The 24,819-nt window shown below is 27.4% G+C and overlaps 2 protein-coding genes across 12 annotated transcripts in view; one reads left to right on the top strand and one right to left on the bottom strand.

Annotated features, from left to right (window-relative positions):
- Positions 1-14,146, top strand: part of LOC107445255 (uncharacterized) — a 31,879-nt gene extending 17,733 nt beyond the window's left edge. For 2 of the 9 annotated variants that reach the window (XM_071178539.1, XM_016059608.4), the window contains exons 2-3: positions 4,629-4,693; positions 10,734-14,146. In XM_071178539.1, coding sequence (XP_071034640.1) covers positions 10,741-11,436 — 696 coding nt within the window. In that variant the 5' untranslated portion in view covers positions 4,629-4,693; positions 10,734-10,740 and the 3' untranslated portion in view covers positions 11,437-14,146. Of the gene's footprint in view, positions 1-813; positions 864-2,886; positions 3,043-4,055; positions 4,075-4,115; positions 4,135-4,628; positions 4,694-7,877; positions 8,108-10,733 lie in introns of those variants that run through there. The other 7 variants (XR_011636398.1, XM_071178538.1, XM_043050855.2 and 4 more) reach the window with 7 other exon arrangements.
- Positions 14,147-16,034: 1,888 nt separating this feature from the next.
- On the bottom strand, positions 16,035-24,811 carry LOC107448450 (mitochondrial import inner membrane translocase subunit Tim9). Of its 3 annotated transcripts, XM_043050822.2 has the most exons (5): positions 24,656-24,794; positions 22,596-22,684; positions 18,752-18,847; positions 18,121-18,216; positions 16,035-16,307 (listed from the first exon to the last, which is right to left on the bottom strand). In XM_043050822.2, the coding sequence occupies exons 3-5, from the start codon at positions 18,800-18,802 to the stop codon at positions 16,170-16,172; spliced, it is 285 nt and encodes a 94-aa protein (XP_042906756.1). In that variant the 5' UTR covers positions 18,803-18,847; positions 22,596-22,684; positions 24,656-24,794; the 3' UTR covers positions 16,035-16,169. The 3 variants fall into 3 exon arrangements, with proteins under 3 accessions (XP_042906756.1, XP_015919125.1, XP_015919126.1); XM_016063639.3 differs by lacking the exon at positions 22,596-22,684 and having other exon boundaries at positions 24,656-24,811; XM_016063640.4 differs by lacking the exon at positions 22,596-22,684 and having other exon boundaries at positions 24,559-24,776.
- Between the last annotated feature and the right edge of the window lie 8 nt (positions 24,812-24,819).

Below are 24,819 nucleotides of genomic sequence, written 5' to 3'. Positions count from 1 at the left end.
CGCCATTTCAGCTTCATTTGTTAAAAACAATGCTAGTTAATTGGCAAAACTAATCTTTTTTTTTTTTGAAATGTTAATTAAGGTGTCCACTTACATATTCGGTTAATAATTTTTATTTGTTTAAACGAAATTACTTTGTTCCGATATAATATTCTAATACCAAAAAAAAGTACTTACGTAGCGTGAAAATATCTTTTGTGATGTAACTCATTCGAAAGTACATAAAAATGGTTGCCAGCAGGGGTGTACATGTAGATTTATTAAATGCACCTTGTGCTCCACCTAGGAACCAAATCTAGAGCCAGACACTCGAAATTTTTGCTCTGTTACAATCGTACCCTGTTACAATTGACCCCACTCTCCCCTACCTTTTCAATAACTTAAGAGCATGGTTAAGGAAAAGTTTCATAGCCAGAATTTTAAAAGATTTAATATGGGATTGAAAAATGTTATTATTTATTCTTCACATAGTTTTTTTTTTTAAATTTTGTAAGTTGAACGTCAAAAATCTTTTGATTCGTAATGTGGGCTGTGATCTAAAAAATGTTACATTGAATATATGTGATTAATGATATGAATAGCTTATTAAAGGTACAAGCCAAAAATCTATTCTGCGAAAGAAAAAAAATTCTTGTTGAGAACAAATATAATTACTGCAAGTATACGAATGGAAAGTATCATCATTCCTAAAGATTTAATTTTTTAAAAACTATTTTGTTCATTTATTATTTTCTTTTTAAGAATGTGAAAGTTCCCAGTTTTATTTTATTTGAAGAAAGAAAAAAAAATTTAATTGTCGGAATGAAAAACCACCTAAGTTGGCCACTCAAAATGCAGGAATACGAATTTATTTTCATTGTCATGTAAGTTAAAAATTTTATATTTGTTTCTTTTATTTGTGCACTTATTTCAATTTAAGACGAATATTGTTGTTGTTGTAGCTCATTTACGTCGCACTGGAGCTGCGCAATGGGCTATTGGTGACGGTCTGGGAAACATCCCTGAGGATGATCCGAAGACATGCCATCAAGAACAAAGTAGTCTGNCTGCGCGCGAAGTCGAGCACTTTACGGTAGCACAGTTTAACGAGGACCAATACCGCACACCCTCGGTCCCTACGCAGACTGATCCAAGTGGTCACCCACCCGCACACTGACCGCCGCCAGTGATGCTTGACTTCGGTGATCTGCTGGGAACCGTGTCTTAACGATCAGTCCACTCCGGGACTTAAGACGAATAAGCACGAATCTTGTGCTAGTGAAAAAGTTAATAGACCTAATTTAACTTAACATTAACCTTATATTCTGACTCTGTAGCATCATGCATAAAAATTTTTATTCTCATGTATGAGCTGAAAAAATAAAAACGCCAAAATACAGCCCTAAAAATAAAGCATGAGAAAGAAAGAAATATCGAAAAAAAAAGGAAGAAAAAGTAAAGAAAAAAAAATCACTTAGAAAAAAAGTACGAAAAAAAAAAAAGAATTTCTTTCGTGATGTAAAACTGGGCACTAATTTTATCCCAATGTAATTAAATGTTATTTCAAAAATTAATAAATATAAAAGAATTAATTTGATTTTTACGAAATATAGCTTTTCACATTTCAAATATCTTAACTAACTATTGATAGCTAAGAAGACTGCTAATTTCCAATAATTGTATTTGTGGTAATGTGATAATATAATAATGATTTTCTAGAATATTCTCTCATCTTTTTTTTTTTTTTTTCTTTAAATATTTTTAACTTATCACAAGATTAACGCTCTGTGAAACTATTGTTAATTCGTACATTAAATATGATAATATCACCATAGAAGATTAATGAAAAAGTATAAAATTTAAAAAGTTTTTTTTCCGTAAAATTTAAACAAACTTTCGTATATTAATTAATTTTTTAATTATTTAATTACAGTCGAATAAATATTTAATTACATTAAATTATAGCGAATCGAACCCCATTAAAAGGCTTATGTTGTGATATAATTTTTAATGCAAACTTATCACTACTTTATGTGTCAGTTTAGCATTGATTTGCTATTTTAAAAGGACTTTTCAATTGATTTTTCTTTTTAGTATGTTTTATACTAAATATGGGGTAATGAGGGAAATGCTTGGGTACTGGGCATCCCTAACCTTCCTTATCCACTTACTTCTCTAAAGGAAATTAACGTTTTAAACAGACACATTTTCATGTAATAAGTATTGTGTTACGATTATTATGTTGAGATTATTATTATTATTGTTATGAATATTTAATTGATATAAACATAAAAGCAAAGATAAAATGTTTCAAACATCGAATCCCTTGGCTAGAAAACGAGTCCTGTAATGATTTGGAATTTTCAAAATTGGGATTTTAGACTTGAAGTAAAACATAAGTTGATTTGCTACATTTTGTTAGTTAGCGCTTGAAATATCTATTTTTGAACCTGTTACTGATTCTTTTTGTTTTAAAGTAACCTATCTAAATTCAAACATCATGCAGTCTTTAATTGATCACATTCAAATATTATAATTTAAATACTCCGATTATTCTATATGATATGATTACTAGCATAATGATGTGTTGACTAATATGTTTCAATTTTGCTTAATATTATTCAGTTGTTGTTTTTGAAGGATAGTTTATGATCATTGATCTGAAATTGCTACAAGTTAATAACCTTATTTTGTGTCGATACTTCCGAGAGCGAAAATTTATAAGTTCTTCCTATTTTTAGTGAGCGAAATTGGTCGTTTCTTTTCATTTTCTTTCATTTATGTCATAAGCTCCTGCGTATGGAGGGAGTAAGATTTCCTTTTTATCCAATTTTATGACCCAAGCATTCGTTTGTACCCATAATTCTTCCTAAAGCTACTGCGATTCATTCTTTTAAGTCAATTTATTTTGTGAAATAATGAGAACTGTTCGGTGTTCAACTGTTGTATTAAGGAAGAAGCTTTTAGTTGAATGCATGATTTTGTTATCTTTATATATTTGATCATGTTAGAAAAATAATACTTTTTAAGCAAATATTCAAGATATTTTTGTCTTAATATTTGGTAAGTCATGTTTATGCTATTCATAACTCAGAGTCATTAATTTGGAACTACTTCTCAGACCATCAGACTAGTACGGACGGCTTCTAAAAAGATATTTAAAAAATTATACCTTTTCATTCATCAATTAAAGAAATTCAAAATCTTATATATATTTTTTAAATGTTACTGAGTTATTGTCTCAATAACTTTTTTATTTCTGCAAAATTAATTTTTAAATTTGATTTTGTTGAATAAATAATAGACCAATATCTTGTGCCCTTTAAAAAATGTAACTAAAGGGGCTCAAGGACAATTTTAAACCGCTAAAATACAGCATAATATTGAAATAGTTGAAGAGAACTTAGTTTTATTCATGGAAAAAAATTATTGAATAACTTTTGTAGCATATTATTAATACTTTACTATAAAATACCAATCACTATTAATCGCACCCAACACTAATGATTTCGAGTGGAAATAATTTTTTTAAAAATAAACAAGCAAATAATTTTACGAAATACTAAATTTGAAAATAAACGAATAAAAAAGAGACTTTACAAATGTTGCTGTCATTAGACTAACCAACCCCTAAACGCCAATTTCTGGAAGAGAAAAAGAAATTATTTGTGAAGTGAAATCTCGTTGAAAAAATCTCGTTGAAAAATGTATTTAGCAAAAAATATGTTATTAAAATGTTATCTGTTATGTTATTAAAAAAAATATCAAATCGAAAGTTCCCTATTCCTCCTTACGCTTCCCTTATAATGGAAGAAAAGCTTAAAATTTACATTACGCTTAGACATGAATAAAAGAATTTCCTTTTCTAATCAGATATTTCCAATAAGAAATTAACGAAAAGAAAAGATAGTTTTTCACAGTATCTGTCATTTATGTAATTAAACTCATAAACCTCTTTTTTTGTTTATTTGCAAATGAACTAAAAAATCACCATAAAAATGTATTCGGCAGAAAACCAGCATTGTGTTAGTGAAAAACTAATTTCCTTCAAAACAAGTGTGGAGTTGTGCTGCTTGCAATTTTAGATGAGTCCAGGTTAATTAGTAATTATTATTGCAACAATTATTAGTGTTTAATGAAATTAAAGATATTCATGTAATTATAAGTCAGACTTTTCGATTATCTTTCTAAACAAGTCTCAGGACTTTATTCAAGAGTAAAATTATAAATATTTTTGTAATTACTAATCAATCTTTACGATTATTTTTTTAAACTAATCTTTAAAAAAAACTTAGATATAGGATTTTTGTTTGTTTGTTAGACTAAGACGACTTATAATTTGGTATTTAAATTTCATGGCAAACTTTTCAACTTTAATCTTCGTAATAAACCGTTTTCCCACGCCCTAACAAAGCGCTCTAGGTTTGCTCTTTTTTTTATTAATCATATCTCTACTGAACGTGTAAATTGCAAGCAGTTTTTCCTCTTGTTTCATAGGCAACTAATAATTCTTGGGATTTGTAGAACGAAACCAGTTTTTCATTTCGGCACCATACTTCTGTTATCTATATTTGAATTATTTATTATTCTGGAGTCGTGAATCTGTTATGAAATAACTGAAATTATAAGTTAGCTGTTATTCTTTTCAGACATTTGGGAACTCGAAACGCAGATATCTCAGAAGGGTACAATTCTGAATTATCCACCGAGACAGGTAAAAATAATAGTTGTCTTTTCTTTTGTTAGCATTTAAAAAATGAGAGATATTTTAATTTTTCTAATAAGTATTAGTGTTTTAGTTAAATTGTTATTCGAGAAAGATTACTTCAATATCATCTGTAGAACTATTAGAATATATTATTTTATTACTTTTGTACTTACGAGAAAAATATGTCTCAGACTTGCAAGTAACATGTGAAAATTTCTTGTCTATTTCGAATATTCGAAATCANTTTCTAATAAGTATTAGTGTTTTAGTTAAATTGTTATTCGAGAAAGATTACTTCAATATCATCTGTAGAACTATTAGAATATATTATTTTATTACTTTTGTACTTACGAGAAAAATATGTCTCAGACTTGCAAGTAACATGCGAAAATTTCTTGTCTATTTAGAATATTCGAAATCAGTTATAAATTGATATGCTGTTTAAAACAGTGAATTTTCTCTGCTAGAAAAGCGAGGAAAGACTTTTGTTTCCAAATTTTGCACACTATACAAAAATAAAAAAAAAGAATAAAAAAATCTGACAAATACGCTATATTTTTTAAAAACCAAGTTATTAAAAACATAATATTTTTAAGAAACAAAATCTAAACTATATTTTTTCCGCAGACAATTTCAAACACATTATTTCGTAATCGTTTTCAAACTTTCGAACAGTTAATAAATACAATGGTGATTTTTAAAAAGACTAAACAAACTGAGTTTTAAATGTTATTCTGTGCATTTTTGACCTAACAAATCGCTTTTCTAACTAAAAGGGAAAAAAACTAACAATATCTATGGCTCTGTTGAAATATGTTGATCTATATTACTCTGTTTCGATTAGTGTTTTTTAAATAATTTAAAAATCATCCAAACAAATTATCAGTCATTCAACTCTTAAGGGAACTAACTAACTCACCTTGATGTCAGGGAGAAATAATTTCCGATTTCTCTCGGTTCCTAACCAGTTGGAAGTGGAAGATGGGTTTTTGAGCTCGAATTAAATGTTTGGTTTCTCCCGTTGATACCAAATGTTTCCATATCATTTCTAAGCAATGAACTTGTCTGACTGAGAAGAAATTAATCTTATACGCCTGAGAGTGTTCCTTTGACAATAATTCCTAAAAAAACGCAATATAATTCTTCTTAGACAATAATTCTTTCTTTCAATTCCAACCCCCCTTTTTTTTTGCAAATATCTATACTACAATTTAAAATGTTATATTTCCATGATCAAAATAAAATTGGTAAGTCTCTAATTTGATTCTGCGAGTAACACTGTATAATTTTTATTTACAGTGAAGTTTTTATTTACCAGAATCGATTGATTCCAGTAGAAAAATTCACAACAGAGAAAACATCATGATACGAATTTTAAATTTTAAAGATTTTTGCAGTTATTTATAAAATAAGTAAATGTCTCAAAATCTTTAGTAGGTGCGATAAGTTCAAAAGCATAATTTGAATTTTGACTGGGAGTTTTTTAAATTCTCTCAAATCTTCAGATGTTCAGACACTGCTTATCGAAAACGGTCAAAAAAGTTTAATTGGTTTTTATGTTAGGAGAAAAGTTAAGATATGACATCCTATCCTTTAAAAAAAAAAAAAAAAGAAAAAAAAAAGAAATGATATCAGAACGATTTCGCAATAAAATTGAGTTATATTAATTCTCTTCAAAATGTTTTTTTTTAATTTTTTTTTTTTTATTATAGTTCGTTTTTCTGATCGAACTATTTTTTAAATATTGATAAACGAATTATTATTTAATAAAAAAAAAATGATGCTACATAAAAACTATGAACTGGATCGCTCGAAAAGTCGATTTTTAAAAGTGGAATGATTTTGCAGTGTGTTCCAAAAGCCCATTGTCACGGACCCCTCACCCGCTTTTCATTTCATGGCGTTAAATTTTATTAAAAAATGTTCTCATTTTAAAGTGAGTTGAAAATTGACTTTTTCCCATTTTCTTCTATTATTCCGAATGATCGAAACATTTCGGTCCAAAGTAATTCCTTATTCTAATTTTCAATTCGTTTTATAGAAAATATTTTTAATGTTATTTAACGTTCTGATTAAACACTTCGTATTAAGGAGAAAATTTTCGCTGGGACACTCTTGCATTTATTTTTAATCTATTATTACTTTTTAAATAAGATATAGATTATGTCTACTTCTAGAATGTTTATGTTTCTCAGTTTTTTTTATATTGTTTTTCAAAAACAAAAAGTTGAATAAAAAATATTTTAGTTAACAGCTCTCACAATTTTGTCAGCTATAAATTACTTTCGGTGAGTTTTCTTGTCACATCATTCTTTTAAGTAGAATTTATATGAAATCAGTAGTCAAGTTTCTAGCCTCCACAATTACTCAAAATTTTTATTTCTCTGTAAAATAGGATCCTCTTATTTTTACTCCTAGCGAAATTTCTGAAAATATTTCTCTTTCTTAGCAATTTTTAATAAAATTACAAATTCGTTGGTTTTTCCTCCTAGGAAGTTCATGCAAAGAAAGATAATTTAAGTAGATTAATTTATTAAATAAATACTCTTGTTTAAAAAATCATATTAACTGTAAACTTGTAGCTTAAAAAGATCCAACAACAAATCAAATAATGAACTTAAAAGCTTACAAAATTGTCCTACAATCCATTTATCTTGAGATATAAGTCCTTTATTATTATATTATATTTAGGTGTTATTATTATGTGTATTTAAATGGAACGAATTATCAACTGATAGTAGTACCAAGATTTTCCCGACTGTAATTTCCTTGCTCCTTGTAATTTCTTTCTAGAGGAACCAATATGCTCATGTTTTGAAAATCCTTCTAAAAAATTAAATAAAAGTTTACGAACAATAAAGGTCACAAATTAAAACGAGGGAAAAAAAGTACGATATGAAAATTTGATGAACCACTGGAATAAACATCAAAAGCAGTTTGTATGAAACTCGATGAAGTTTTAATATTCGAATTTAATATCCAGTTGATTCTGGCAACTAAATAGGTTTTAATGATTTTAACCTTGCCGTCCTAGTTAGTGATTAGTCAGGTAATGGAGATAACTGTTTTTTTCAGCGATTTAATATTAATTGTCAATTTCCAGTGTATTGTTTTTTTTTACTTCGTTTTAAACATTTACTTAAAGTTATTAACTAGTTGAGATATATTGAGTGTCTCTTCGATAGGTTTCGAGGGAGCTGTAATGGCTCAGGGGATAGAGCGTTCGCCTTCCAATGAGGTGAACCGTGTTCGAATCCCAACGATGGCTGGTCGATACGAATTCCGCATCCCGCTTGCCGCCAACCACAGTGCTGACGTAAAATATTCAGTGGTAAACGGATCATGGATTAGAGTTCCTTTGCCTTTAGGCTAACCGAGGGAGGTGTTCGTGGTTTTCCTCTTCCTGGAAAGCAAATGCGGGTGAGTACCTTCGAAGAGTCCTCCACGAAAGCAAATCTCTCCCAATACTTGAATCAAAAGTTCCTTGTCTTCTGGATTGGATTCACAATTACAAGGCTACGGAGTAGAATATTAGCAGTCGTAAACCCAAAAAATAGGGTCTTCTGTTCAACGACGGCTATAAAATAAGAAAATAGGTCTTGAGGACCCGTGATGTTTCAAGGAATAGAGCGTTCGCCTTCCAATGAGGTGAACCGAGTTCGAATCCCAGCAATGGCTGGTCGATACGAATTCCGCAGTCGGCTTGCATCGACCACACTGTTGACGTGAAATATCTTCAGTGGTAGACGGATCATGGATTAGAGTCCCCTTGCCGTCAGGCTAACCATGGTAGGTGCTCGCAGTTTTCCCCTGCATGTGACGCAAATGTGGGTTAGTTCCATCAGTAAGTCCTCCACGAAGGTAAATTTCCCCCAGTTCTCGACTACGGAGTAGAATTTTGGTAGTTATAAACCCCAAAAATTGGGTCGGCTGTTCAATTACGGTTATAAAATAAAATAAGATAGATCTCGTGCCGTGATGGCTCAAGGGATAGAGAGTTCGCCTTCCAATGAGGTGAACCAGGTTCGAATCCCATCGATGGCTGGTCGATACAAATTCCGCAGTCGGCTTGCATCGACCACAGTGCGTGAAATATTCTCAGTGGTAGAAGGATCATGGGTTAGAGTCCTCTTGCCGTCACAAGCTAATCATAATCATGGTAGATGTTCATAGTTTTCCTCTGCATGTAAAGTAAAAAAGTCCGCCGCAAAGGCAGATATCTCCCACTACTTGATACAGGAGTTTCCTTGACTTCTGAATTGGGTTCAAAATTACAAGACTACGGAGGTGAACATTAGCAGTCGTAAAACCGAAAACTGGGTCGGCTGTTTAACAACTGTAATAAGATAGGTGTAAAAGTATTGATGGAAGCCTGCAAAAAAATTTCTTGTCTTGACCATTTCGAACCAATTATAATGTTACAGGTTGATTGAATAAAGCTAAAATACAGGATATGTAGTATTATTTTACTGAATAATCTTTATAGAAAATATTTATATATAAAAAAATTATATTTCGCGATGNGAAGCCTGCAAAAAAATTTCTTGTCTTGACCATTTCGAACCAATTATAATGTTACAGGTTGATTGAATAAAGCTAAAATACAGGATATGTAGTATTATTTTACTGAATAATCTTTATAGAAAATATTTATATATAAAAAATTATATTTCGCGATGCCCGTAAAAGAAAATAAATTTCTAAGTGGTCCCTTGAACTGTTCAAAGTTATAGTAACATTTTCATTACGAGAGAAAAACGTATTTAACTATTTCATGAAAAAAAATAATAATCAAGTAAAAACACGAATCTTAAAGTGCATTGCACCGTTATGATTTTTGTTAAAAAGTTTTGCTCCAAAAAACTATATCAACTCTAATTTTCTTTTAAACTGCTCCTGCTTATGATGTTAAAATTTTAGTCGCATTTTCATGAAGGAAAAAAACTGCCATGTCGAGAAACAATAAATCAAAATCCACAGTGAATAGCAACATATCTGTAAATTAGTATTGCAAGAAATACTTCAGTCCAAATATATACTTTTCATGGAGCTTATTTATGAACTATACCTTATAATAATGGTAAAATTTTAATGATATTTTCACTGAAAAACTAGAGACTTAACTGCCATTTATTAAAAGAGGGAAACTCAAAACCAGTTTTTCTTTAAAGTATGACCTTTGTTGAAAATAAAATTCTGTTAAGAATGGTAGATTTTACGGTGATAATATAATTAATTTTTAAGCTGTCCTTTGTAATGTTATAATTTTAGTCATAAAATGTAGCCAAAATTCGATTAATAAAAGAATCGAATTTTGGCTACATTTAAATCTACTAATTAAATTTAGCTTGATTTAATTTTGATATAATTTTTTTAAGTGGAGATTCAAAGTTTGAAAAAATTCAACGTTAGAATTCAACTTCCAATTCAAGTTCGTCAGGCAGAACTGTTTTCTTCCTTTTTAAAAGAAATAAGAAAAAAAAATTTCTTTTTGTGCTAACGGAAATGAAAATCGGTAATTTAAAAGTGAGGACCCTACAAGACAAGGTGTTCCATAAGGACCACCCTTTATCGATATTTTTAGAATCCGTGTTAAAAATAGAGTTTAAAAACACTCATTAGAAATTACAAATAATTATTAAAGGGATAAAAAATCAAAAAAAAATTTCAAAATCTAACGTATCACTACTAAGGAAGGCATGATTGAAAATATCAAAATTTGTTTTATTGTTGGAGGAAACAGAGTAGTAGTTAAAGGGGGGATTGTTAAAAACGCATGGGCAACCAAACTGGATTTTTATCTTGTCTTCCTCTCCAGTGATTAAATTATAATTAATGTGTACACTTTGATTTAATTTTTATTAGATTCTAAAATTATATTATATAAAAATTATATACATTGTCAGTAATTAGTGCTAATTAATTTGCACATTAGAAGTCTTTCGAACTATTAAGATGGCACCTTAGTACATGAAAATCTGATAAGATAAAAGCTATTTTAAGTGTATCTTTATTATTTTAATAGATTTTAAAATTTGTTTTATAGGCTAACCATGTTATACGATGTCTCTACATTACTGTTTCTGCTAGCGATAGTGGCTGCTGACACAAATTCTCATCAAAGACTTAAATCAACAACGAAGCCAGACATTTTAATCGAGAGACCGTTGTTACCCAAATCATTCGATCCACCAACACACATTAGTGAGTTTACAGATCCTGACACAGGTCTCAATCCTTTCCTTGATTTAGAGGAAGGCCCCACTTTCATTGGTCGAAATATAATGAAAGATGAAACTCGACATGATCCTCCTTTCATGGATTTTAACATTATGGAAGGAGATGGATCGAATCGCCAATGGCTGGAATTAGGCGTCCCAAAGGAACCTATGGAAGAACCTATTTCCAGATGGGTCCCTTTTGAAGAGGAAGTGAAGCTGGAAGATTTTAATTTTCAGACAACATTGCAAACATATCCTACTGATACTGATCAAATGATTTCATTATCACCAACTTCTGATTATGAGCAGGTGCATGATGATGAAATGTATGAAGATAATGAACAAAGAGTAACTAAAGAACTGCAAGACTCGGTTTTTTCAAATGTCACAGCAATTTGTGCTACATTGGCAATAATTATTTTAGCAATTGTTCTTAGTATTTTGGGCGTTTGTTGGTGGAGAAAAAGGTTTAGATCAAGGACTACACGATCACCCACAACGTTAGAAAATGGAGAGTTAAAATGTTGATGTAGATAAAATTTATTAAGTATGTAGATAAATTTTTTAAATGAAATCAACAAATGCTTTTATAGCTAAAAACTTTGAATCCTGTCTCCCAATTGAATTACACGGGCTAAAAATAGAAGTTCAAAAAATTTCATAGAACCAATTTTCTTTTTATAAGTGCATGGACTAAGACGTCAATGTTTCATTGGGTATTACAAGCATGTACACTAAAATAATCGATTACAGGTTGATTAAAACAAACATTTATTAAATTTAAAGGGTTTTTTTCCGGTTAGAATATGTATTTAATTTTACCACAAATTCTAAACTTTAAATAGCATTAAGTGATACATATTAGAATCACTAATTCCCTGATAACCAAATTTTTCATCTTCAGTGGAATTTTCTATATTATTTTAATAAGTGCTAATTAGTTAAGAGATTTTTTTTGGGGTGGGAGGAATAGGTTGATAATTATTGTAGACATTTATTTTTTATTGAAAGCTTGTTTAGTTAAAGACTTCAAAGATTGATTTTTTAGTAACTTAAAATTGGATTAAAGTGTTTTAAAATGATGTAGTAAATACATTCAAGCTTAGTGTTTCTAAGATGTGGTATGACGAGCAAAATGCACAATTTTTTTTAAAATTTCATTGAACTTAGTGCAGAATTGCATTCAAATCAACAAAGGACATTGGAAAATGCATCTAAGATTAACTACTTCGACAGAAACACAAATTAACTCTCTGTTGTTTGAGACAGATTTGTCCACAAAATTAATATCATAAAAATAAATTTTTTATTTTATTTTTTTTCATCCATAAAAGTAGCAGTAATGAGATTCAGACAGTTAATATGAGCACACACCGATTTTTTGTTCACAAAATTTCCATAATTTGGAATTCAAAACTGGTTGATATGATTTCATCTGTAAAATATTTGTTTAAGAAAGGTACAAGGTTATTATTTTTTTTTTAAAATTTAATTCACTACTACTAGCTGACATGCAGTAGGATGGAATGGAAAGAGGGAAACTTTTTGAATAAACAGGATGTTCTGTAATGACTATTCTTAATAGATATTTTAAGAATTCTGGCCAAAAATGAAGTGGCATAAGTATTTTAATGTTTAAAGAAAGGAGAAAACAAAACACTATCAAAATTTGATTAATTATAACTGAAGAAAGCAGGTCCGAAAATATCATTCAGAGAGTAACAAACAAAAACAGAGAGGAGTGGAAAACTGATTCTTAGAAACACCTCCAAATTATATGAGGCAATCAAACTGGTTTTAATGTTTTTAATTCCACTTGTATAACAAAATATTTTCCAGCTTCCAACAGATTTTTAATTTTTACTTTAGCATACAAAGTAAAGATTCTATTATTTGCATTTTAAGATGCATACTATGTAGTTTTTAATGAAGCACAGAGAAGTAAATGCAATTAAAATGTTCTATTACTTTTTTTTTGCTCTTGTGGGATCTTAAGATCCCACAATTAAATGAATTTCCATATTCAGGTTAGTTATGGCTGCCTGCATTACAACAACACTTTGTTCATAATATGTTTAAAAATTATTTAAATATTCTATTCAAGAATAATGGCGAATTTAAGAATTTTATTCTTGAATTACATAACTAAGTATAAGTCTTGATGGTAATTAAAGGCTTAAACTGGATCTGATTGCAATGAATCACAAATTTTTTTATTTGGAGATTGATAAAAAATAATCTTTGAATATGGCACATGTATTGTAATTTATGATTTATTAAGAGACATTTGCCACAGGGAGTGTAGTTTCAAGTAACTTTTCTTTCAATCTCTTTTTTTATTAAGAATTACTAATTGGTAAGCAGTCAATTTAGCACGAATATAGTTAGAATGATTACACTTTTCTGTTAGTTAAAAATTTATTTTAAAAATCGATAATTGTAGATTTGTAATTTAAGATATGTTGAATTAGTGTAGAATAATTATGAAAGTATTTTGATTTTTATCATTTCAAAATTAAAATAAATTTTAACTCAGGAATATTTAAATGTATAAAATAGGAAACTACTTTTAAATTAATATAATAAAACATAATTTGTTTCAAAACACTCTGTTTTAAGCAGAGCGAGTTATTGAACTAGAAGTGATCTTTTTACCTATAAAATGTATTATAACAGGCTTAATGGCCTGACTCCTCATAATGATGTATGAATTTTATGGCATGGTTGTTGCATTCGATATTCTTCTGTACATATTTTCTCTCTCAATATTAAACTATATTATATATTACAATATTTAATGTATGCAGGAATAACTTTTATTACTTTTTTTTTATAATTTCACATCAAAATTCATGCAAATTATTATAACATTTTGTACATAAAGTTCACTTTGTAAACTTTTGTTTCCTATGGAAATAGCTACATGAACTCATAGTATTTTTTTAAGTCTAAATTATTATTATGAGCTAAATGTGTCAAAAAAAATTATATTTGTATTAAATAAATTATTTGGTAGAAAACTTTATTTTGAAATAATTTGAATAAACTTATACTTATAGAGGTAGAAAATTATAATTTAAATTACACATAGTAAATATTTAATAAGTTCACTTTTTTACGATTTGTTTAAATTTTAGCACACTTTCAAGTTTAAGTTATTCCACAAATTTTTGAAATTATTATTGTTATATTATTTTATGCATTACAAATTGGAATATTATTAAATCTTGTTACTTTATTGTCTTGTTTTCTTTTTGTTAATAACAAATTTCATCTGACATTTTGTTACAATTTATTATCCAACTATATAATCATATAAATATTTCAGTAAAGATATTGACTTTAAATAGACAATTAATTAATACATTTGGACTTTTTAATAACATTATTATAGTAAAATTATACTTCTAAATACAATTAATATTTATAAATTTTTAATTTTAAAAATCAACTATATTTGGAATGTTGCAATATATCTAGAATTTGCTCTAAAAAAATTTCAAGACTGAACTTATTTTTTGATTAATTTACACAGTCTAGCATTGTTTACCAGAATCTCCAAAAATTTATAGCTGACTGCAAAATGCACCAATCCATGATAATGGCTTGTGTATTAAATCAATAATTTGTTTTTTTTTTCTTCTAAAAAAAATAATTTTTTTTTTCCTTTCTATTTAATTACTTTTTTTTACAGCAAACAAAACAAAAATAAATTGTAGCCAACCTCATTTAACTTTTCACACTAATCACCAAGTTAAAATCACTGATATAAACCACTAACTTTTTCTGAAAGCCACTCATTTCTCTATTTTTCCTTTCACAAATATATTTTTTCCCTAACTGGTACTCTATAAATTTCTTTTCTTAATAATAGTAATTTAACTTAGACTAGCATTCCAAAACATCAGGGAAAAGTGTAAACTAAATCAGATTTATATTGCAAAATAGCACAAATTTTGTTTATACAGCAAATGTTAAAGTTCAATCCCATTCTTTCATTGCAATGTGACATTATTTGATCATTTACAATAAATAGCATTTTCATTAAAATTTATTTAATTTTTGTTAATTTAAAAAAAAATCTCATATTTTGAAAAAAAAAATAAATAAATAGAAAAAATAATTGGGAAAGAAATATTAATTGATGGGATTTAGTCCACAGATTTTTTTCTCAAGACTGATTTCAGTCCCCAGGACTGAAGAGTGACACCCATGGCATAGGAACAAGAATACAAATATTTTCACCCATGTGCTATTTATTTATGGAGTTAATGGTTTATATGCTACTAAAACTTAAAAGGGTAAGAAAACAAACAAAAAACTGTTTGCTTGCTTCATATATTATGGAAATCTGAAGTATTAAAAAGTGAAGTTAAAAAAAATATTTAAACTGTAGATAAATTAGAAACAAAACCACATTAGATAATTCATACTAAGAATAATTAAAGATTGTAACCTTCAGTTGATCAGGCAAAATCGAAAGCATCAATCGACTGGCATTATTTATCAAAATTCAGGTTTTTATTTTTGAGGCATTTGCTTATACCTCTTACGATAGTTGCACGGCGATTCATCAGGAGGCAGAGATAATGACTATAGTTTAATTAAAAAAAGTTCTCACTATTCAAGATCACAATTTATTTTTCATTTTTAATTTGAAAAATTATTTGATCACACAAAAACAAGTTTTTGTAAAAGTACACCAGGGAAATTGAATCTACTGAAGTTAAAGTATTGGCAACAAAGTAAAGCATAAGTTTAAGTGAATACAGAAGATTTCTTCTACTTCAATTTTGAACAATTTATTCTACACTCAGTCTTTAAGTGCTAAGATATTTTCACCCTACTTGATTTGGCATCTTGTAAACATTCAGTTATAAAATATACTAAAGGATGAGCATAAAAATGTTAGGTAAGCACTTCAATAAATAAATAAGTACTCATAATGCTGCCACTAATAGTTATAAGTTTCCAAAGAACGAGTGGGTAGTTCACAGAACAAATAACTGATACATTGTATAAATGTGCATGACTTATAATAAGTTTTCGATATCTTAACAAAAAATTTTTCATAGCAAGTTCAAAATTCTCATGACATACTAGAGGGGAAGAAAAAGACTAGAACATATATTCCTAACATAAACTTTAATGTTTAGGTTTATGTACAACAGAATAGCATAACATGAAACAAATATAGTGACACTTAGAGCTAAATATGGTATGTAAATATTAAGTATGACAATGATTATCTTATCATTTGATTAAAGAGGTAAACTTCCAGTCTTTTTAGCAGCAGCAATTGCATTTTCATTAGATATAATCTGAAATTCTTGAAATCTTTGAGATATTCTTTGGTTCATTTTCATATATTTTTCCATACAGTTGAGAGCACATTTATCCTGTTAAGGAAATTAGAATATTAGACAAATATATAAAACAATTTCAATAAGCAGTTTTAAATAGTTGTTGGTTGCTTTAATTGATAAAAGAAGATAAAAGCATTTATCTTTGTATTAATATTCTAAAATCTGTTCTTAAATCAAAAATGTTTTGTCGTTCATTNATTTAAAAAAAAAAAAAAAAAAAAAAAAAAATTAAAAGGTAAAATTTACAAGCTACTTGTTACAAAATCAACAAAATTTAGGCTTACACCTACTTATAACAACATCAAATGACATAAACCCATAAATTTTTTGCTTTAATCAAAATCCTTTCTTCTCATCATTTAAATTATAATTATACATGAAGAATCTTATTTTTTAAATCTAAAAAATATATTTGGAAGCAAAATATTTTATTTTTCAAGGTGTTCATACTGTTCAACAATAATCTTTGATGTTACATTGTATTTATTCATCACAGCACAGTACTACATATCACATAATACATTTGTTTGACACATTAGTTATTTTGTGGAATTCAACAATATACATAAATTTGTTTTGTAGTATTAATAATTTGTATGTCTTTGCCTTATAATTAACATAACGAAGACTCACAAATGTTTTGGATGTTATGTTATTCGTGGGCAAAGACAAACATATTAATGATTTTGAACATGATGCAAATTAACTTTAATTCTAATAAAAACATAAAATAAATTAATGAAATAAATTCCAAATATTTTAATTTTAGAATAATCAAGACTTATTAAAAGCTGAAGAGTTTTTAAAAGTAATAGAGAATGCATATCTTTCAAAACTACTAATTTCAAAACAGCCAAGTTGTAATTATATATACAATAATAATAATAATAAACAAAAGAAGATTGCTACAGGTAAGCAATGAAATTTACAATGTTTTTTTCATTGAAATTATTTAATCTGTTTTTTGCAGATTGATTCATCCAGGATTAATTTTTAATTATAAATATAATAGATAAATAACTATTAAGATTTTCAGTGTCACAAAAAATTATCCCGTAAAAAATTCATAATATAAAAAATAAAAAAAACAGCCATAAAAAATTATTGTAAAAATAATGACATAAAAAATTATCTTTAAATGTAAGCTAATTTATTTATTGTAAGACCATTTAAATTCAGTATAATAAAAACCATTTCTCCTTTTTGAAAAGAATATTATGAGTTTTTCTTAATTTTGTAATCAAAACATTGCATCAATATCATTCAGAAAGTTTAATAAGATATGATCATGTACAACTAAGAACAAAAATATTTTTTGATAACTCCATAACACATTGCTATCAACGTTAAATAACTGATTTTATGAAAGCCTTGATAAAAAATGTGATATTTTAATGCACAAAGATTTGAAGTCATTTTGTTGAATAAAAAAAAAAAAGAAGGGGATATTAGCTAGGAATTTTTCAATTTTTATTCAAAATATATGATTGAATCAGTTACTTTGATTTCAATTCAATATAAAATGACAATAATATTTTGAAATATAAAATTTGAATCATGGAATAGACATATTTAACTTAAAAAAACTACCCAAAATATTGATTTTTAATAATTTTCATGCATAAAAAAAAAAGAATTGATTCAAAGAGGTATTTGTTGTGGGTTACAGAAAACATATTTAATGTGTGAGAAGTTCTAGGTATCTTTTAAACCTTTGAGATTGGGACTTCGAAGCGAAAAAGTTTCTATTATCAGTTGCTGACATCAAGCAATAATCATTTTATTACAACATAAAACAACATTTAGGAAAACTAAAACTGGTAAATAAAATCTATCACAAGCTTACTTCTTTATCTCTAACATGCCTTACAGTGAAATCATGAATACAGTCTAGGAAACATCTTTCAGAGAGCTTGTTGTAGGAAATAAGAAATTCTCTAAACTAAGAAATATACAAATATTTTAATACTTTATGAAATATAAAGGCATAGAACTAAAATAATATTTAAAAATAAGGTATTTAGGTTGAAAGAAATAACTTGGCAGGTTAAAAAGCTGAGTAACTCAACAGGATAAAAGTTTATTAGCAGATAAGTATTCAGAAATTAAACTAGTTAACTTAAATTTTCAATGTAAAATAATTTTTTAAAATCAACTTAGAAGTGAGTTTAAGTGAGTATATTAAACAGAAAATAAATTTTTTTAAAAAACCTTTTACCATTTTAATTTTTCGAATTTAAAAAAATTTTTAAATATAGTGAAATAAGAAGGAAGTGAAATAACACGGAGTAGTGAGTATAATGAAATAACAGGGCATAACAAGGAAGAGTTTAAAAGATTATTGAAGTTATAAAGAATATACAATTCCATTTTATCAAAAATTCTGATTCTTAAGGATTTTTTCAAGAAATTTTTTAAAAACATTTATTTCCATGTTGTTCTAAAATAAATAATAATAATTACGAAATGAAACTGACTTGTTGAATTTGCTCTGCTTCAGTTGTGGGTTGTTCTCCAGGAAGCGACATGACTCATAAAGAATAGTAGAGAACTTCTTAATATGCGAGAACTATCTACAAAGAACATAAATGAAATATTACACACTAACATCTCACAAAAATATATTGAGTTTATGACTCACTGTAAAAATATAAAGTTATTAACATGTATACTTGATGGATTAAAAAATGTACTAAGTATTATTCTGTTTGTGTAAATTTCAATCAAGTTAGTTTCTAGGTAGAGCAGTTTAGGTTCAACAGGTCTAGGTATTTCAGATACTTTTCCTTAAATATTTTTTTTTAAAAATATAAATATTTCAAGCAAATAATTTTGGCACTTCGGTGATTTCAGTAACAAAAACAGATACAAATATGGAAACCAGGGTTGGCAAGGTTTAGGACAGAATGGATTAATCCACGGTTTAAACCGTCCTGTCCAAAACCCTTTTACTCAAATAATGTCACAATTTTATCTGAACAATATTTAAGAGGTAAAATAAACATAGAACTAATAACATATTGATAATTAAATATACTAGAGAATATTTGTTTTTAAAAGTATAATGTTTTATTAATATTGTTTGACTCTTCAATTTAAACAAAGGAAGATTAATCAGTAATCAAGTTCAATTGGTCCTCTCATTCAATAGTACATAACTGAAGTTTGGCCTTGCCATACAGGTTAAAATATTAGGGACTAAGTGCTTGGTTCGTCATAAACAGGTTTATTTATCTATAGTACTATTCAAGAATACTTTTATTTCATTCATGTTCAATTCTTTTAGCATAGTGGTGATACATCACCAGTGTCAGTAACTGAAACTGATGTTATGCCCTTCAAAACTGTTAATACATTTTTCAGTTATTTTGTATTTTCAATTTAAACTAATATATTTATATTTAAAAACAATTTTTTTTAAAAATAGATGTCTTTTTTATCATCCTGTGATGCAGAAATTATAACATTTTTTTAAAAAAATATTGTGAAAAATAAAAGGTTAATTTTTGAACAAATTTAGTATTTTTTTTAAGAAAAATTATTATTTTTTAATATTGCCATATTTATCCTTATGCAAAAATATTATTTATCAGTATTAAAAGCATATTTATATTTAAAGGATTAGGTATTCACTTTTGTTGTTCAATGAATTGTGGAGCTTCAAAAATTATAAACCTTTTCCTATTATATTATTTTCTTTTAATAAGTTATAGTAAATTGTATAAAAAATATCAAATATTTATTGATACATGTAATTATTATATGTACAATGGTTACACCTATAGAATTTTTACCTTTTACTTTAAGACAGTTTTACCCAGTTTAGGACAGTTTTACCCAGTTAAGGACAGTTTTACCCAGTTTAAGACAGTAAAACCCACGTGTCCTGTCCAAAACTAGTTTAGGACGTCCAAAACCCCAACCCTGATGGAAACATCTCCTTTTAGAGTTTTATAATATTCTAGAAAGAAAAAAAATCATTTTACTGCCATAAAAAAAAAAGCTGGAGAATACTATTACAATACACAATTTAATCAAAGAGTCTTCTAATGTTATTTGCTAAATTTTTCAGACTACATACACAATTTCATATTATATATCATGAGAATAAAGGGCTTTTAAAAGTTAATACTTGAGAATAAAGGGCTTTTTAAATTGAATTATAGGGTCAAGTAGGCACATGGGGTATCTATAAACATCTATTTTCTCCTTTTAAATTGAGATAATTTGTTTAACATTTTTAGAGATATTTACTGAAATTATGGCACGCATTTTTATTAAAGTTTTAAAAGCTGATAAAAAATTTCTTATTTGCAAACTATCTGTTCATGATCAATTTATACAGTACATTATTTTAAGCTGTTGATGAACTTTCTTCTATGATTAAAAACTATTAATTTTAATTCAGCATGCTAGAGGAACAATTAAAGAACAGCTCTACATAGAAATTTAAGAATAAATTTAAAGATTCAATTCATTATGATTTTCTAAGGTGGGGTTAAGTGGGTATATAGTTAGGCTTAGCTAAGTGTTGTATGATAAGGATATTTTTTATGTCTGTGTTAGTCTAAAATAGTATTTAATGCTCTATATTTTATAATGAAAAAGCAAAAAACAGATAAATATATATAATATGAAAAAGCTATGATATCCAAAATCAGGTAAATACGAAAATCGATGTTTGATAATAAAATCGCTATTTTAAAAACGCGTTAATACAAATTGCGATATTGGATTTTTAAATCTCGTAAATAAAAATCGCTATGTACAATATTTTAATTGCATGAAAAAGAATCGCAATGCGCAACTTTTAAATCAGATAAATACGAAAATCGATATTTGATGTTAAAATTGCATGAATAAGAATCGAGATATTAGCAGATTCTGGTCTTGGGATTTCTATAAGGCTTGTTTGTATTGTTTTTGTTTAGCCATCATAAATAAAAATGTACAAGATTAATTGAATGAGCAAATAAATATTTTCACCGCAAATAAACCACTATTTTTTATTATTATTTCGTTTGCTTTTGCGCCAGTAGACAGGTAGCAGCGACGTCTGAATTACGAAAATACGAGCCATCTGGCAGGAGGGTAAAAATACGAAAAATCTTATTTTTTGTTGGTAAAAGAGGAGAAAATAGCTACAATAAGCAAAAATGCAGAAGGGTTGGCAGCTACATATTTTGAATTTTCTGTTTATCTTTGAAATTCGGACTTAAATATAATCATTTTATTTCAACGCTTGAATTTTCAGAAAAAGCAGAATGTTTATAACAAAAACCTTTACAGAATCGGAGTTTTTGATAAAAAGGCAGAAATTTGAGAGACAAAAGCGAGAAAAGCGGAAATCCGCTAAAAAGCAGAAAAATCTCATTCCTGTAAAAAATAATTTTCTTGCTTGATTATAGCCCTACATTGTAATTTATACACTGAAAATAACATTAATTATTGAATTTTAATTTTCACTTTTAAAGAGAGAGAAGATCGGGGGAGGCGGAATTACAATATGGATGGTTGACCATGTAAGGTTAAGCACAAATGGTGTTAAAGGTTAAAATTCCTCATGAGACTTCTGGGTTACTTGTACTAATTGATTTTTCGTCTGAGCTTGAAAAAGCATGCCGTCCAATATTATTATAACTTGTAGTGGTTTTAATATAACATGTTCTTTCAATTTAACTTTCTACAAAACAAACAACAAATGAATTCGAAAGACTCTGCAAGCTTGCTATGATGCTATCCAAAAAATAACAAACAGCGATATTTTGCACAAATATATTCAAATAAAGGATAAACTTAAAACATGGCCAACTTTACACTTTATTCATGTTGTAATATTAATTTTCTTAAATTTGTTTTAGGCTCATGATCTGCTAGGATTTATAAATTACAGAAAACTCTTATGAATGGTAAAATGTATGCATAAATTTAAATTCAAATCACAATAATAAAATTTCCTAGGATATTAAGGCTGTTCACGCATCACCTCGTAAGCATAACGTAAGAGGAGGGTTACACTCGAAATTTTCTAAATTTGTTGAGGTTTCAGGAAGTTGGTTATTGTTTACATTCAGTCAACCATCCATAATATACAATAAAAAAAATAAAAAAAATTGGCATAATGGTACAACTTAGTGAGCATATTTAAAGATATAAATCAGTTTATCATGCATGTTTCTGCTTTTATAAGACAATTTTTTTAAAAAGTCAAAACAATTTCCTTTAAATAACTAAATTAAATAAAAATACATGTTTGCAATAAATAGTGAAAACACTTTAAATTGCCATAGATATTAAATCAAATAAACCATAAACTATTACAGCTTTTTTGTCTTCTGACGAAATTTTTTCGAGTTCAGCAAAATACTGCATCTGATGTGAAACTTAATTTTGACAGCCAAGGACATTAACTATTAAATTTAATAATATGAAAAAAATTTATTTTTCAGCGCTTAGTTTTTTTTAAATATATTCAGAATACATTTATTTAAGAGCATTTGCATTTCTAAAACAATATTTACATGTGTTTTTCAGTAAAATATATACTAATTTGAGAACTATATCCACTATGGGGAGATTTCTGTAATGTGATCTGAGGCAGAATAATTGCCAAGTGTTGGCAACTTCTGGGTAGCAGCACAGGAGAAACTAAAAAAAAACATCAAAGGGACCAACTCGAAAGGTATATCTCGTAGCCACCCCAGGGCAAACATCTACATCTTTTTTTAAAAAATTGAAAGTTTAAAATCTATTTGGTACCTTGGTGATCAACGTTGATGCGGCAGAGCACAATACAGAAATATCCCTACCTCTATCAGGTAAAGTGGGTCTATCAAAACATGTTCTTTTGAATGCATTACTGTAACAATCGATAAGTTATGTTTAATATTTAATCTACATGAATCCAAGGTATATAAAATTTTCAGTAAAATAAATTTAATGGTTAGGTTTTAGAGCCTTGAAAAAAGAAAAAGAAAACAGGATTCGTTTTTCTGATTTCTGAAAATCTAATTTTTTTTATTTAAAAAAAAAAATCAGATTTTTTTAAAATTTACATCGCATTTCTTTTATTTCTATTCAAATACACTGTAAGAACTTTGATTTATGATTAAAAAATCTTTATAAATGTTTAATCAAACTTAAATGAATATTAAAACTATATTATAACAATGTTTTAGAAGCTCTAACTATCTAAAACAATTTTTCATTTAAATACATAGCTTTAAATGCATAGAACCATTTTGAAACAAATACATGATTCAAAATTAAGGACTAGATGAAATAGAGAATTTAAAGAATACTTTAACAATTAAAACTAAGTTTCAATTAGCAAACCATAATTTTAATTTAAAATTGAGATATCTTTTTTTCTTCCTCTTGATTTTTAAAATGTCAAAATAAATGAAACAGATTGTATTTATAAATGTAGTCATTCATTAAAAAAATAAATATTTAATCTATATATTTTCATATTAAAATATTCATTTTTAATCCTATATCGAAATAAATAAGTTAAGCTAAAAACATTTTCAGAAAATCTATATATTTTATGTACTCATTGGAATTTTATTTCGCAAAATTTCTTTATAGAAAATACTGAAAAATATATTTTCCACCAATAAAATATAATGTAGATCTTAATTCCATGCTTTTTCAATCAAAAGGTAGAATTTTAATTAACATTATTTGTATTTTTTTTTCTGAAAAATTAATTACTTTCTACAGCTATGCAAATCTATAATAAGACATCATTAAATGTTTACTTTAATCTGTACTTTCAATCTCAAGAATCAAAATATTTTGAAAAATGCAATTTCAAATGTGTTGGAATTTAACACACACCAAGAAAGTAATTTCGTTAACTAAAATTAATTAATGCAGCAATTTATTTACAATAAATTTCATAACTAAGAAAGTAAAATAATAAAGGGTTTGAGGATTTAAATCCACAAACCCTGAAAAAAACTCGATTTTATACCTAATTTACCCCACCTGACCCTATAGCTAATACATGAAAAGCATGAAGAATTAATTTAATTGGGGATTGGTCCCTGCGAAATCAAGAAAATTCATTTTAGGTACATTATTTTTACGAATCGAAAAAAAATTATTAGAATAATGCAATCCAATAATTGTAATATACAATCTGAAGTAAGAACTGATGACTGTCGTGGAAATAACGAACAGTGTTGATAGTTGTTAATAAGGGTCATTAAAATTTAATAAAATGAAAATTATCATTAAAAATTAACAAGCAATTTTTATTTGAAAATGGATTGATTGCATTAAATAAATTTGAGTTGTCTAATGGAATGGATCCTGTAGCATACACTCTTCAGAATTTCACATAAATTATTAACGATTTTTAAGAAACCGAATACCTTTTGCAATTATCAATATTAGTTATAATTTTTTTGTATTAATATCTGAGATATATCATTAATCATAAACTTAAAAAGCATGTCACTTAAATTTTGTTTTGACTAGGAATGACCTTGACTACAACTAATTCTGTTGATCGGCTTTGTCTCTAATGTAGAAATCT

This window comes from Parasteatoda tepidariorum, chromosome 3 (assembly GCF_043381705.1).
Source record: "Parasteatoda tepidariorum isolate YZ-2023 chromosome 3, CAS_Ptep_4.0, whole genome shotgun sequence".
In the NCBI taxonomy this organism is placed as follows: Eukaryota; Metazoa; Arthropoda; class Arachnida; order Araneae; family Theridiidae; genus Parasteatoda; species Parasteatoda tepidariorum.
This window is presented reverse-complemented; position numbering and strand designations above follow the sequence as displayed.